Here is a 15,623-nt window from a genome sequence, read left to right as displayed (position 1 = left end):
TATTAGTTTTATATAGTATATCTTTATAACCTTTTATTGTTGGTTTTTTATTATTATATATATATACACTATTTTCCTTGAAAATAGATAGGCCTTTTAGCCTATTAGTGCTTAGTATATTAATACCTAATTCAGGCATATATAGCACATTATGCATAATATATATATAATTCAGATTTGTTTGAATTATAACTGTTCCTTTATATTTTATTGGTATTTTGAGTGCTTTTCCCCAGTTTACTGTTTCATTTACTTCTCTTTTATAACAAAAATAGTTTAAATTTGTAATAACTGAGATAGTAGCAGCAGTATCAATAACAAAGTTACAAATAGGTCCAATCTGATAGGGCAATTTGCCTAGATAACCTTTATTATTTGTAAGCTTTTTATTATTTTTATCATTTTTTGGGGTATTATTGACACTCACATCATTGTCCAGGTCCAATAGGAGATTATCGATTTCCATATCAATATCCTGAATAGGTATAGTGTCAAGGTCATCTGAATCAGAGAGAATAGCATTAACAATAGCAATATCTTGTTGTTTTTGCTGTTTTTTGTTTGTTTGATTTATATTGTTTGTATTGTTTGTATCGTCTGTATCGTCTGTATCATTTGATTTCCACCAATCAGGACGCTTCTTAGGATATAAGAAGTAGCAATCATCGACATTATGATTGGTTTTATGACAATTTTTGCAAAATTTTCCACTCAAAGGTTGTTTCTTCCATGGTTTTTTGTTTTGTTTGTTTTGTTTGTTATTTTTGCTTATTTTGTTGTTTTTGTTGTTTTGTTTGTAGAAAGAGTTATTAATACTATAAATAGCATTATCATCTTTGCCACGTGATTCATCAATAAGTGATTTAATCAATGAATCAATAGTATATGCCTTAGGATCATTGCGTAGAGATTGTGTAATATTTTGTATGAAGCCTGAATAGTCTTCATCCAAACTATTTAAAATCCAGGCAATAACTACCTGATTAGGTAGTATAATATCCTTAGATTTAAGGTCATTGATAAGCAATTTTACCTTATTAAGGTATTGCTCCATAGTATCAAAATCACCCAAAGTGGTATTAAAGAATTCTTTTAACACCAGGAATTCAGTGGTAAAACCTTTAGGGTTGAATAACTCCTTTAGGGTATTCCATGCCTGAATAGCACTAGTTTCATCCTTTATATATAATAGAGGATTATCATCACATAGTAGCTTAATAATAGCTAGTGCCTTCCTGTTCTTAGCAGGGGTGATATTGGTTTCATCTGATATTGTCCCATCAGGGTCTAGGGTATCAAACCCTAGATCTTCCTTAATCAATAAGGCATAAGCCCTAATTGACCATGTAGTATAGTTTTCAATACCTAAGAGCTTAGGCACCTCAATTTTTGGAAGATTTGACATTTTTCGATATTTTCGATATTTTTGATGTTTTTGATATTTTTGATATAACCCTAGGGTTTAGGGTTTTAGGGTTTAGGGTTTCTAAACCCTAAAAGATCAGATGAAAGAAGATAAAGAAGTGGTGGTAGTATAAGCCAGATATAAAGCAATCCGGGCTCATAACCTCTGAGACTTTGTATGTCTCAATAGGCTTAGGGAAGGTTGGATGAAGAAGAAGAAGGTGTTTAGCTTGTTTGATAAAGAAGATTGGTGTTTGCAATGTTTGCTGATATTGTATTGATTGTCTTGCTTGTCTTGATTGTCTTGATTGTCTTGATTGTCTTGTTCTGTGTTGTGTATGGGGGGAGAAGGTTATATATATATTTAGCTGGCTTAGGCAATATTGCTAAGTATGGTAGCAGTAGCACCGGCATAGTTACATCCGGGGCACTAGCATAGTTACACCCGGAGCACTGGCACAGTAACCCCCAGGGCACCGGCATAGTTACACCCGGGGCACCGGCATAGTTACACCCGGGCCACTGGCACAGTAACCCCTGGGGCACCGGCATAGTTACACCCGGGGCACTGGCATAGTTACACCCGGGGCACTGGCACGGTAACCCCCGAGCACTGGCACAGTAACCCCCGGGGCACCGGCATAGTTGCACTCGGGGCACTGGCATAGTTACATCCGCTCTCTAAGGCTTGTATAGCCTAGGCAACGGTAATATTTGTAATATTCATAGGTGCCGCTCGGCCATCGGTATAGGTGCTGCTCGGCCATCGGCATGGGTGCTGCTTAGCTGTCGGCACGGGTGCCACTTAGGTGTCATCTATCGGTTGTTATAGCCGGAGCTTTGGCGTATTTTGTTATAGGGTTTTATAGTATAATATTCATAATAATAAAACTAAGAAATTTAACTTCTATCTAGTAAAAGATATACTTAGATACTTTAGTAAATAGTTAGGTATTTTAAAGTTATTTAAGAACTTATTAGATATATTTTATATACTAATTATAAATTTTAGAGAAAATTAAAATATTATTTAAATAGATAATATAAGTAATATTAAGTAATCTATAGAGTATTATATAGATATAGTTCTAAAATATAGTTAGAGTATTAATAAATCTAAAAGATATTACTATATATTTAAAATATCTATACTAAGTATAAAATATAGTTTTCTATTTTTTTTTTTTTAATTTAGATATAATAGTATATATTTTAGATATCTACTTTACTAAAGTACTAAGTACTTATAAGATAGTTAAAAATCTCTAAAATAAAAGATAATAGATATTAATTCTTAATTAAAATTTTATTTAATCTTTAATAGTTAATATATAGTCTTAAATCTCTATTTTTCTTTAGTATAAAAAGAATAGGTATTTCTATAGAATTTTTTAATAGATAAATTCTTTTATTTTCTAGATTCTTATTAAAGTATTCTTAGAGAACTTTTAATTCTATTTTAAAAAAAAAGTAAATAAATCTAAAAAAAAAATATACTACTTTCTTTAAGACTAATCTTATAATTAGTTTTCTTTCTTAGAGATATAATTTTAGATTTATCTTTATTTAGAAGAACTAAATTATTTTCTAGTATTTTTAGTACTATAAAAATATAAGTTTTATTTCTATATACTTTTATAAAGTATAATATAGTTAATATTTTAATATTTAATTTTTTAGTTTTAAATTACTAATAGTTCTTTTATAGAACTAATATAATTTTATAATTAATTAGTATTATATTAAAAAGAATAACTAGAAATTTTTTAATTCTTAGATTTCTATTTAAGACTATAAATCTAAATCTATAAAATCTAATTTAATTTATTATCTTTTTCTACTATTTTTTAGAAAATTATCTTTAGTTTTCTTAGTTTCTTAGATTTTTACTTTATTATCTTTAAATTTTAGATAGTCTAACTTTATATAATTCTTAGAATTATATTTTTAGTAAGTCTTAGAAAAATATTTTTTATTAGTATTAGAAAGTTAAAAAGACTTATTAGTATTCTTTAACTATCTTTTAGTCTTATTTTACTTCTAATTTAATCTTAAATTATTTTATTTTAGTTATTTATTTTTAGTTTTATTTTAGTTATTTTAAAAAAAGTTATTATTTTAACTCTAATTTAGAGTTAATTAGAGACTATTTCTAAATAAATAAATTTTTTTTTTTTTTAATTCTCTATTAATATTCTATTTTATTAATTTAACTATTTTAGATTAAGAAAATTTAACTTAATTTATAAATTAATAAAATTTTTCTTACTAATAATTTATCTAATTTAGATTAAAATTAATTCTTTTTTTTCTTTTTAGATATTTATTCTATATATTTCTTATATTCTAAAAGATAAAAATAAAACTAAATTAAACTTTTATTATTTCTTTATTAAAATTTATTATATTTAAAAATAGTATCTTTATTAAAATTTATTATATTTAAAAATAGTATCTATTTTAAAATTATCTAATTAAAAAATAATATTAATAGTCTATATTAAAAATCTTTTCTATATAGTTATTATAGAATTTATAGAATCTTTAATACTAAAAGTAATCTATTAATTTTAGAGTAAAGATTCTAAGTAATAGATATTCTTAGTAATCTTAGTATTTTTAGAATAATAAATATAAAAAACTTTCTAAAAAGTTACTAAAAGAGTATTAATCTAAGAGTATTACTCTTAGTAGATAAATTTAGTAATAAAATTAGAAATTTTAATTTTCTTAATTTTAGTTAGTTTAGAGTATAAGAATATTTTTTACTTAGAAGTAACTTTCTTATAAAGCTATTCTTAAAGTTCTTAGATATATTTCTTAAACTTAAGAAACTTATTTAATTTTTACTACTATATAAACTAATTTTAAATTTACTCTTTAATAGAGTATTTAAAATTATTTTCCCTCTAGTTAGAAGATAAGAATTTAGTAATAGAATTTTCTTAGTTTAGATTTAAATTAATCTTAGTAGAATCTAAACTAGATTCTTTCTTAACTACTTCTTTAATTTAAATCTATCCTAAATTAATATTAAAAATAGAGTAAATTAAGTCTATATACTTAGAGTAGAGTTTACTAGATTTAAAAGTAGAATTCTAGTAGGTAGAGAGAGCTATCTTTAATCTTAGATAGTTAAAAAAAAAATTAGAATTATAATAGTAATCTAAGAGATAGACTAGAGATCTATAACTAGGTAAGACTTTAGATAGTAATTAAGGAGTAGGAGAATTAACTAATAATATATATAAATAGTAACAGAGACTAATTCTTGAAGAAACTTTAAGAATAAAGGAAACACTACATTAAGTTATTTAATCTGACTATTATATAAATCAGATATAAATCGGTACCAAATCGGTATTAAATCAGACATAAACCCTTAGTATAGCTAAGACAAGATCGGGTTACTACAGGGAATATAAAGAGAGTTAGTTACTTCTCACAGAAGCTCACCCTCTTTGACACGAGCCCTGTGACACTCTCTCTCTCTTCTTCTCTTCTAGTTTTATTACTTTTTCGTCAAAATACTACAATATTCCAATATTTGAGTCCTCACAATTTGGGGGCCAAATGGGCCAAATAGGCCAGCCTATAGACCGCCAAGAAAACCCATAGGCCGGCCCATGTATAGGTCTACTGGCAGTAACGTATTCTCCACTTCAATCGACATTATCTTACCATGCATTTTTACAATTCCAAAGATACTACCTTCACAATCACGATATGCTAACTCAACAAACCCCCCTAATCCACTCCAGGATAGCCCGAAGGCTCGATTATTGATCCCAAAAGCTCATGTTTGTTGTGATACTCCGCAGTAACAGACTCACCTCATCACAAGTAGACCTCGGTGTAGTCCGACTCCAGTTCAAAGAATTGGAACCTGGAACCGGACCTGAGGTTTCCAGATTCCAAAAATCTGGAACCTGAACCGGACCTAGAAATCTTAGGTCCGGTCCGGTTTACACCTGTAGAAACCTGAATTATATAATCCTACTAAGACACTTCCTATTTCAGATAGATAATTTACTGATTTATCTTAGTTTTATACTATTATTTATTGAGGTTTTGATCCTTATCCTTGCAAATAGGCTCTTTTAGCTAAGTAGTTTAACTACTTCCTTTATAAAATCAAACAAAATCAGACAGTAAATAAGTTCTAGATACTTAAGAGATTAGTTTTAACGTATTTTTAACCTAGATCCTGCTTATTGTAGAAGGTAACTTTCTACTTAATATAAGATAAATACTCAAATATACAGAGCAAAACTACATAATTAATGTATATCACAAGGTTCCCCGATTTTGCACTATTTGAAGAACCTACAGGTTCGAACCGGACCTAGAGGTCCGGTTCTAAAGAAGTTGGAACCGGATCGCGACCTCAAAGAGTTGGAACCAGAACCGGTCTTGGCGGTTCTAAACCTGGACCGGACCTAGAAAGTCGCGACTCGATCCGAGGTCTAATCACAAGAGCTAAAACTGTGGACTTCAAAAAGCTTTTGTATTACAGATAAATTTGCCGTGATATGCAGCTATCAAAAAATTCAGATCACAACATGCGTCGGGTCATCATTTACGATATGATCAGGAAATTGGAGGTGCGGGTGTTTTTAGATATTCTGCACGTTGCTAGTGGCGAGTCGCTTTCTGAGTTATATGTTGCAAAGGCTTGTTTTAAAAATGTATAGAAATGGAACACTCTCTTTTCACTTAGCACTACTCTGAAATGCCTAGTGTAGTTAATCTTTCTGCAATTTGGCGGGTTATATCGTGATCTGGACCAATGGCCTTCTCATAGCCTGCCAGTGCTCGCTGGAACATCTCTTCGGCATCTTTAAGCTTGCCCTGATATGTGAAGAGAAGACCAAGTCTGTTCATAATATCAAGAGTGAGCGTATGATCTGGACCAATGGCTTTTTCCCAGCCTGTCAGTCCTAGCTGGTACATCTCTTCTGCCTCTTCTAGTTTCCCTTGATCTTTGTAGAGAAGGCCAAGGTTATTGACAGCAATAAGGGTCGATATGTGATCTAGACCAAGGGCCTTCTTGCATCCTGAAAAAACTTCTAAGTATATCTCTTCTGCTTCTTTCAGCATCCCTTGCTCATAGTAAAGACGACCAAGGTTATTGACTGTACTGAGAGTAGATGTATGATCTAGACCAAGAGTCTTCTTATAGCCTGCCATAGCTTGTTGGTATAGCTTTTCAGCATTTTTCAGCTTCCGTTGATCAAAGTAGAGATTCCCAAGATTGTTGACTGTAACAAGAGTAGACGTATGATCTGGACCCAATGTGCTCTCAAAGCCTGCCAGTGCGCGCTGAAACATCTCTTCTGCCTTTTGAAGCTTCCCTTGGTCAGAGTAGAGACGGCCAAGGTTGTTGACTGTTTTAAGAGTAGACGTATGATCTGGACCTAGGGTGTTCCTAAAGCCTGCCAGTGCTCGCTGGTACATCACTTCTGCCTCTTTGAGCTTCCCTTGATCATAGTAGAGATTTCCAAGATTGCTGATTGTAGGTAGAGTAAACTTATGATCAGGACCTAGAGTCTTCTCAAAACCTGCTAGTGCTTGCTGGTACATCTCTTCTGCCTCTTTTAGCTTTGCTTGACTATAGAAGAGATTTCCAAAGTTGTTAACAGAATCAAGAGTAGATTTATGATCTGGACCTAGGGTCTTCTCATAGCCTGCCAGCGCTCGCTGGTAGAGTCTTTCTGCCTCTTGAAACTTCCCCTGCTCTCTGTAGATATCCCCAAGTTTGAGAACTGTACAGAGAGTGGACGCATGGTCTGTGCTAAGGACTTTATCCTTGCCTGCCAGTGCTCGCTGGTATAGCGTTTCTGCCTCTTCCAGTCTCCCTTGATCTGAGTAGAGATTTCCGAGTCCGTGAAATCCTCCCCAAATAAAAAAGGAATCAGCAGAGTATTGCGCACCACACAAAGCATTTGCGTGTGGGAGAAGCCGTCGCTGAATCTCTAAATCTTTACTATCACCTGAAGAGGGAACAGCGTATCCAACAGAAATTATCGCTAGCTCCGAAAGCTGGGTAGAATGCACATTCCTATCTTCACTAGCAACGTGGAAGCACCAATCCTGTACCACAGGATGCATAGCATAACTTCCTTGTTCTTGCTTAGTCTCAAGAAAAGAGAATTCAACAAGGGGCTTCACTGCAAGTTTGAATGCAAGTCCACTTGATATAGCTTTTTCGAGCCAGTCTGGAATAGCTGAGCTTTTCGAAGCAGCTTTTAACAACTCATACCAAATATCTCGATTGTCAAAGCGCGCAAGTAGTAGTAGCATCTTTGCTGCATTTGGGTCTCGATCCTGGATCTCATAATATGAGATCATCCACGTCTGCAACATGTTGCCTCTCTGGTACTGACGTTCAGGGCTTGATTGTGACTGTAGGATAGACCATGATTGTTGGTAATATTCTAAGTACTGGGTAATACTAGTCCCAGTCTGACGCATAAATGCTGCAGCGATGACAATGGCCAGTGGCAATCCATCAAGACGGTCGGCGAGGGCCAGGGTATCTAGATATGTTAGTACTATTTTCAAAGTTCGTCTGAAAGCATCTTCCTACCTGGCCTGCTCTCAAGGTTCTTCACAGTGTTGCTTCCTGATAGACCGCTATTTTTAAGAAGAAGCAGAATGGCCTCTGTCTTTTCAAGCTTATGGATAGGGAATGACCTTCCCAGTTCAATAAGCCCTGGAAGCCTAGAGGTGATGAGAATAGATCCATGATCTGCTTTAGGAAAGAACTTTTCGATGTCATATGCATTCTGCACACCGCTGTCGATTCGAGAGTCTTGATCAATATTATCGAAAATAATTAACCAGCGCGTATTACCATCTTGCTTTAGCCACTCTAACACATCTCTAGCTCTTTGCTCTAGCTCTTCGTTATTGATAGCCGTGCTTTTCTGGAGTCTCCCTGGTAATCGAGGCCAAACAGAGCTCAAGGATTGCACTAACGTGCCTCGATTTTTACCACTCAGCCAAAAGATAGCGGTGAAATCATCTTTATGTTCACGTGCAAAACGGACCGCTAGTTGTGTTTTTCCCATTCCACCAAGTCCATGAATTATCGCAACTTTTCGTGATCGGGAATCGATCGGGTTGAAATACTGCCATAGGTGGTAGAGTTCATCTTGCCGCCCGACAAAGTTTTCAATTACAGGTACGTTTGTGAGATCGAAGGGTATGTCGAGGCGGTGAACTATAGATATAGAGGCCTATTAGCACAAGTGTCCTAGAACTAGCGTGTCATACTGTAGCACATAGCCCTCACCAGAGTTTATCGATGAATCTTGTGCTGCTGAGCCTGAAGATGTCAGTGCACTCGATCTGGGGCTAATAACTTGTAACCTACTCGACGGCAGAACTATGGTTCCGTAATTGACCGCGATTTGGTTACCCGAATTGCCATGAGCAAACGAGATAGAAGACATCTTTGCTCACCCGTGAACCTGAAAGCTCAGAGGAGCCCTTGACAGAGTTGCTCGTACCCCGCAGATTCCTTCTTGGCCCCCACTAAATATCATGTGATCTTCGACACGGGCCAGCGATTTTGAGAAGCGAGATATTCTTCCATTTCTAAAATGTAAACCTCAGAATTTATGCTTACTTAAATGAAGGGAATCAAGCAATGATCGTGGGTGTGGTGAGTCGGCTGATTATCTGATTACAATCTTTCATTCAGGAGTTCAGACCCTTAACCTAGATCGAGCCTTCTAATCTACCAATGTTTTATTCCACAGCTCTCGTACCTCTGATATGGGCTTCGGTAAATGTCCAGTGCCCTGAAACGAACGAATTGAGAGAAAGGGATTCTTCGCGGGCGAGGGTACCCCTGTTCTGAGAACTTTATTTTTTTCGCTGTTGTTAGCCAAGTTATTTTTTCTCATTCGCTACATCAACCCACTGCCTTTTTCTGATTCGCTACTTTTTCACTCCACGCCCTCTTCTGATTGCTTTTCAAGAATTTATCATCTTGGTTTAGTGTTGGCGTTTTTCATCCTGATTTATTGGCTCTATACTCTATAACCCTAACAGCTAAATCCTTAACCTAACCCAAGGGACCTGGTGCAGTCTAGTAGACTGTATGGCGGTCAGAAGTTCTTAAGTATGGGCAGAATTCACCCCACTGAGTAGACTACAACCCCTTTTTCTTGAGTAGACTGTAAGCAATTTCCCTCGTACGATTAACCTCAGAATTTCAGAAGTTCTAAGTTCGTATAAGATCTATATCTAGTTTTCTTCTTAGATACTACAGTCTACTTGTAATGGTTACTAAGTTGTTAGGCTAGAGACCTGTGACTAGGCAAGGATATCGGACAGTAGAGATCAGATTGGACAGTTGATACACAGACTGATTCTTAACAAGATTAAGAATCCTGAATACTTATAGGATCTTAAATATATTAGGGTTCGGGTGGGCCTTAATATATAGGTGGCTCAAAGGGGATTTAAGTACAGATCGACGTCGAATGTCTGGGGTACTATATACTTCAAATCCTATAATAATTTATCCTTCTCTTTTATAGATAGTCAGTTTAACTATTAATAAAGATAAGAATTAGATTAAATAATTTAAATATAATAGTATTACTCTTAGTTAAAGACCTTAAAGCCTATCCTAATTAGGTATATTTATATATAGATATAAATAAAGTAATATACTCTCTTTAATACTTTATAATAAAAGCTTTTCTCTTATAACTCTCTCTATCCTTACTTCTCTTATCTTTATCTCTCTAATTATTCTTATCTTAATATCTTTTTATTATATTAATTATTACTCTAACTTCTGCTACTATTACTTTAACTTCTATTACTACTACTCTAGCTTCTACTACTATTACTCTAATTTCTACTACTATTACTAATCTCTCTAGTAGTACTAAAGATACTATAAGTTAGGGAAGTTATTAGAAAGGTAAAGATTATACTAGAGATAGAACTAAAGATAGTAATAGAGATAGAGATAGAGGATCTAGCTCTAGGAGTATTATAAGTACTAATTTTAGTTCTTATTCTCTTTATAATTAAATTCTCTATCCTTTCTTTATATTCTATATAAAGTATATTATAGAAGTAGCTCTTTATATTCCTATAGATACTATTCTTTTAATTAAGTATAATTAGAATTATATAAATTTAATTACTTATACTCTCTATAAGAAGGAAAATAAGACTTATTTCTAAATATAATACTTTTCTAATTTATATTTAATTTAATACTAATCTATTTTAGCTACTCTATAGACTCTATAGTAATTTATATTAATTTTAGTTAATTCTTATCTAGACTTATAAAGTTAAGATTAGTAGTACTATTACTATAGTTCCTAGAGATACTATACCTATATAGAGTATAGTAAGTAAAGAAGTAACTATATTAGGATCTCTCTATCTTCTAATATTATTTTATAAGATAATCTTAGTCTATTTTTCTATATATAATCTATACTTTAATATAAGAAATACTAATTAGATTATAGTTAATTATATAGGGTTTATTACTAAATATTAGAAGGAATTAAATACTAAGACTAATTTATCTCTAACTTATCTCTCTAAATATTTTAGTAACTTTCTATAACTCTAAATTAGTAATACTAATTATAATCTTTTAGTAGAATACTATTTAAACTTTTTTTTTTAAAGATTACTATAGAATATTAATATAATATAGTTTTAGATAGAGTTAATTTAACTTCTACTATTATAACTATAGTTACTAATATTAAAGTACTTATAGATTAATACTTACTTCTATAGTAGTTTTTTTTTTTTATCTTATCTATTCTTCTCTTTTATAACTATATATCTTTATTTAGTAAGAGTTAGATAGGATAGTTTTCTCTTTCTTTTCTTTATTAATTTAGATATAGTTTAAAGGGATTCTAATAACTTTTTATTATTATTAAAAGATAGTTTTTTAGATTTACTTCTTTCTAAATAAAGATATTATATTCTTTATATTTTCTAGGTACTTTATAGATTTTTATTAATTATATTCTAAAGACTATTTAGTCTATTTAATATAGTAATATAAAATTCTATTAAATAATTTTTTATCTTAAATCTCTTTAATTTTCTATTTCTCTTTATCTTTAAGTTTAGATATTAATATTAGTAAATTATCTTTATTTTAACTATTCTATAGTTTAAGAAAAAAGATAGAGAAAATATTATATAATTTTAAGTACTTCTCTAGTAGTATAATATAGTATATCTATATACTAATTTTTATAAGAATATAGAAAAATCTAATTTATTAAGAAAATAGTTTCTTTTCTTTAACTTTAAAGTAAATATTCTTTATTAAAAGAAATATAAAAGTTCTAATATTAAAATCTTTTAATTTATAGTTTTTATTATATAATTTCTATTATATTTCTTATATAATTTAAAACCTTTTTAAAATCTTTTTTTAGATATTTTAAAAGTAAATTATCTATTCTTTAGTATTTAAAATTTTCTTCTTAAATATTTTCTTTAGAACTTAGATTTAGAAGTTATAATTATATTCTAGTAGTATATAGAAAGAGATTTTATTAGTAGATATATTAATAATATTATTATATATAAATTAAACTATTTTAAGAAATTAAGTCTAATTTAATTACTTTCTATTAATAAAATATTTAAAATAATTTTCTAGAATTTAATTAAATCTTTCTATTTAGTTATTAATTTAAGAGTAAAATACTATAGAGAATTATAGTTTAATTTTTAAATAGTAGTAAAATTATAACTAGAATCTACTTATAAAGATAGGATTTTAATTAGATATAATTTTTTCTAGATTTCTATATTTAAGTTTAATTTAATTAAAAAAGAATTTAGTAAGATCTTCTATAGATATTATTATTAATATAGAGAGAAATTAAGAGTATTTTATAAATTAGTAGATAATTACTAAAATTATATTATATTTTTATTTTTTAAAGATTATAATTAGAAATTCTATTATAAAGTCTATACTTAGTTCTATAAATAGTTAATAAGAAATTAGAAGAAATTAAAATTTACTATAAAGTTAATATTTTAGAGTTTTAACTCTCTAGTATATTAGATATATTTTAATATATTTTTATATATTCTTAGATAAATATTCTTAGTAAAACTTTTTTTTAACTAATTCTTCTATATAGATTTTTCTAAAATAACTTATAAGTTATTTATTATAATAGAGTTTAATTAACTTTTACTTTAGATTCTCTATAATAAAGATATATAAATATCCTTTATAGTATAAGAGTTTCTTAGAATTAATACTCTAATACTTTCTTTATAGAATATTTTCTAAAGTTATATTAATCTTCTTCTAGACTATTTTATCTTTATCTTAGAGTTCTTTAATTAATTTTTTTAGTTTTCTTAGAGATTTATCTATAAATAGATCTTTATTTATAGCTATAGTAAATACTATTTAAGAAGATATAAATTAAAAATAATTTAAAATCTTATAATATATTATATTATAGTTCTAATTTAGAAAAATTTCTTTATTATTTCTTAGATCTAAATAATTAACTTTACTAGACTTATCTATAGTTTTTTCTAGATCTTTTTAATCTATAGAGATAATAGTATTATTTTAATCTAGTTTAACTCTAACTCTAGATTACTAAATAAACTATTTATAGTTAGAGAGAGAAATAGTAATAGATTTCTATAGACTAATATAATTATATTTATTAATTTTTATTTCTTTCTATTTTTCTTTTTAGATAGTTTTATACTAATAGTAAACTATTATACTTTTATAAATAATTTAACTATAATTCTTTTATAAATTAGCTCTAATATCTTTTCTATAGATAGAGTTTATTTTTCTTCTAAAATATAAAATAGTCTATCTATAGAATTTATTTTACTTAAGTAGTAATATATTATAAAATTAAAAGAGATAAGAAAGAGATACTAATATATCTATTTTCTATTAATCTTTAGTTAGTTTATAAAGAGTTTTAAATTATAATAATTAGTTAAAACTTTAATTTAGTATTAGCTTTCTTTAAAATATTAATATTAGTATTTAAAGAAATAGATAATTATAAATAGTTCTTAATCTAATATTATATAATTTTATTCTATAGATAAGAATTTTTTAGACTAGAATATAATAAAGTACTATATTCTTTAGTTATCTAGTTATAAAAATATTCTAACTATTCTAAAATCTAATATATTAGTTTTAAATTAAATAGATCTTTTTAGATTAAAGTAATAAAGAAAAGATACTATTAAAAAGATATTAAGAAAATCTTAAAATATCTTTAATTCTCTATTATTTAGTTTAATACTTTTTAGTTTTTTTTTATCTTTACTTTCTTTAAAGAGTTCTATAAGTAATAATATAATTAATAAATATTTTTTAATAAATCTTTAATAGAAGTTATAGAATCTAAGAAAGATCTAAATATCTCTATAAGATATTAGCTATTTCTATTTTTAGATAGTTTAAATTTATTCTAGATCTATTAAGATTCTATTTTAACTAATAATAAAGCTAAAAAATTTAACTTAGAATTTATAGAAGTTATATTTAGATATTTTAATAAATAGTTATACTTTCTATAGTCTTTTAAGTATAAGACTTAGATATTTTATATATTCTTTATATATCTTTAAGAAGATAAGAATATTATTAAAATATATAATATAAATAGTATTAAGGAAACTATAGAGTATAGTATAGATATAACTTTAGAATATTATAGATATATTAGTAAGTCTAAAAAGTATTACTATATATTTAAAATAGCTATATCTTATTTAGAATATAGTCTTCTATTCTTTTTTTTCTTAAAAATAAATCTAATAGTATATATTTTATATATTAATTTTACTAAGGAATTTAGTACTAGAAAGATAGTTAAGAATCTTTAAGATAAGGGATAGAGAGTACTAATTTTTAATAGAGACTTTATTTAATCTTTAATAATTAATATAGAGATATAGATCTCTATTCTTTTTTAGTATAAATAGAATAGAAATATCTATAGAGCTTTTAGAGAGTTAAATTTAACTATTTACTAGATTTTTATTAAGATATTTCTATAGCTCTATAAGTTATACTTATAAGAGAGAGTAGATTAGACTATATAGAAGTAATATATCTTTTTTAAGTTTAATTAAATAATTAGTTTTCTTTTATAGTAATATAATCTTAGAATTTTAAGTTTTAAATATATCCTAAAATACTATTAACTTAGAGAGAATTTACTCTTAATTCTTAGTTAATTTCTCTTTATCTTTTAGAGAAAATTAAACTTTCTTAGGTATTTTAATAACTATAAAGATATAGATTTAGTTTCTATATACTTTTATAAATTAGTAAGATTTTAACTATTCTATTATCTATTTTTTATATTTAAACTACTATTATCTCTACTATAGTACTAATATAATTTATATTTTTTAGATAGTTATATTTAATAATAGTATTAGAGATCTAGAGAAATAAAGATCTCTATTAATTATAATATAGAGATATAAAAACTTTTATCTTATCTCTCTAGAGTTATATATAGTAATTAGAATAGTCTATATACTATAGATAAAGATATCTTATTAGTCTATTACTTCTAAAAGAGAAATACTATATTTAGTTTAGTTAAAGTAATATTTCTAAATAAATTTATAACTAATAAGATCTATATATATTTTAATATTATTTTAAATATAGATTAAAGTATAGAAATAGATAACTATTTCTACTTAAGACTAAAAGTTAGAATCTATAGAAATTAGTTTAATTTCTATCTTTTTTCTAAGTCTTTTAATTAAATATTATTATAATAATACTAAAATCTTAAGTAAACTTTCTAAATTCTAATTTCTAGAACTTTTAGTAGTAAATAATATTTATTTATCTAATAATCTAACTTATTATAGTTAAAATAAAAGTTAGAAGATATTTTATTAAAGAAACTAAATAGACTAACTCTAATAATAGAAGTATAATTAGAATTATCTTTATTTTATAGAGAAAATAGATAAAATCTATTTCTAAAATAAGAAAGATTTAGATTTAAATTAAAGTTATTTTAATTTAGATTTAAATTAGAGTTATTTTAATTTAGATTTAATCTAGAACTAAGAAAGTTTCTTAAATATAAATATTTAGAACTTCTTTAATTTTATTCTAATCTAAGGGACCTGGAGCAGTAGGCCTCACTACTTAGCGGTGAGAGTTT

The 15,623-nt window shown here is 27.8% G+C and overlaps 1 protein-coding gene across 1 annotated transcript; it reads right to left on the bottom strand.

Annotated features, from left to right (window-relative positions):
• Positions 1–6,126: 6,126 nt before the first annotated feature.
• Positions 6,127–8,645, bottom strand: N7533_003349 (uncharacterized protein; the record flags this gene model as incomplete). The annotated part of the gene is made up of 2 exons (XM_057099999.1): positions 6,127–7,943; positions 7,994–8,645. Coding segments are annotated over 2 exons (2,469 nt in total), but the record flags the coding sequence as incomplete, so codon positions are not given.
• Positions 8,646–15,623: the final 6,978 nt, after the last annotated feature.

The sequence above is a fragment of the Penicillium manginii genome (genome assembly GCF_028828005.1).
Source record: "Penicillium manginii strain IBT 31320 chromosome Unknown utg000002l:1.0-5564898.0:1.0-5567710.0, whole genome shotgun sequence".
NCBI lineage: Eukaryota > Fungi > Ascomycota > Eurotiomycetes > Eurotiales > Aspergillaceae > Penicillium > Penicillium manginii.
Note: the sequence above shows the minus strand (reverse complement) of the source record. Positions and strands in the feature narration are given on the sequence as shown.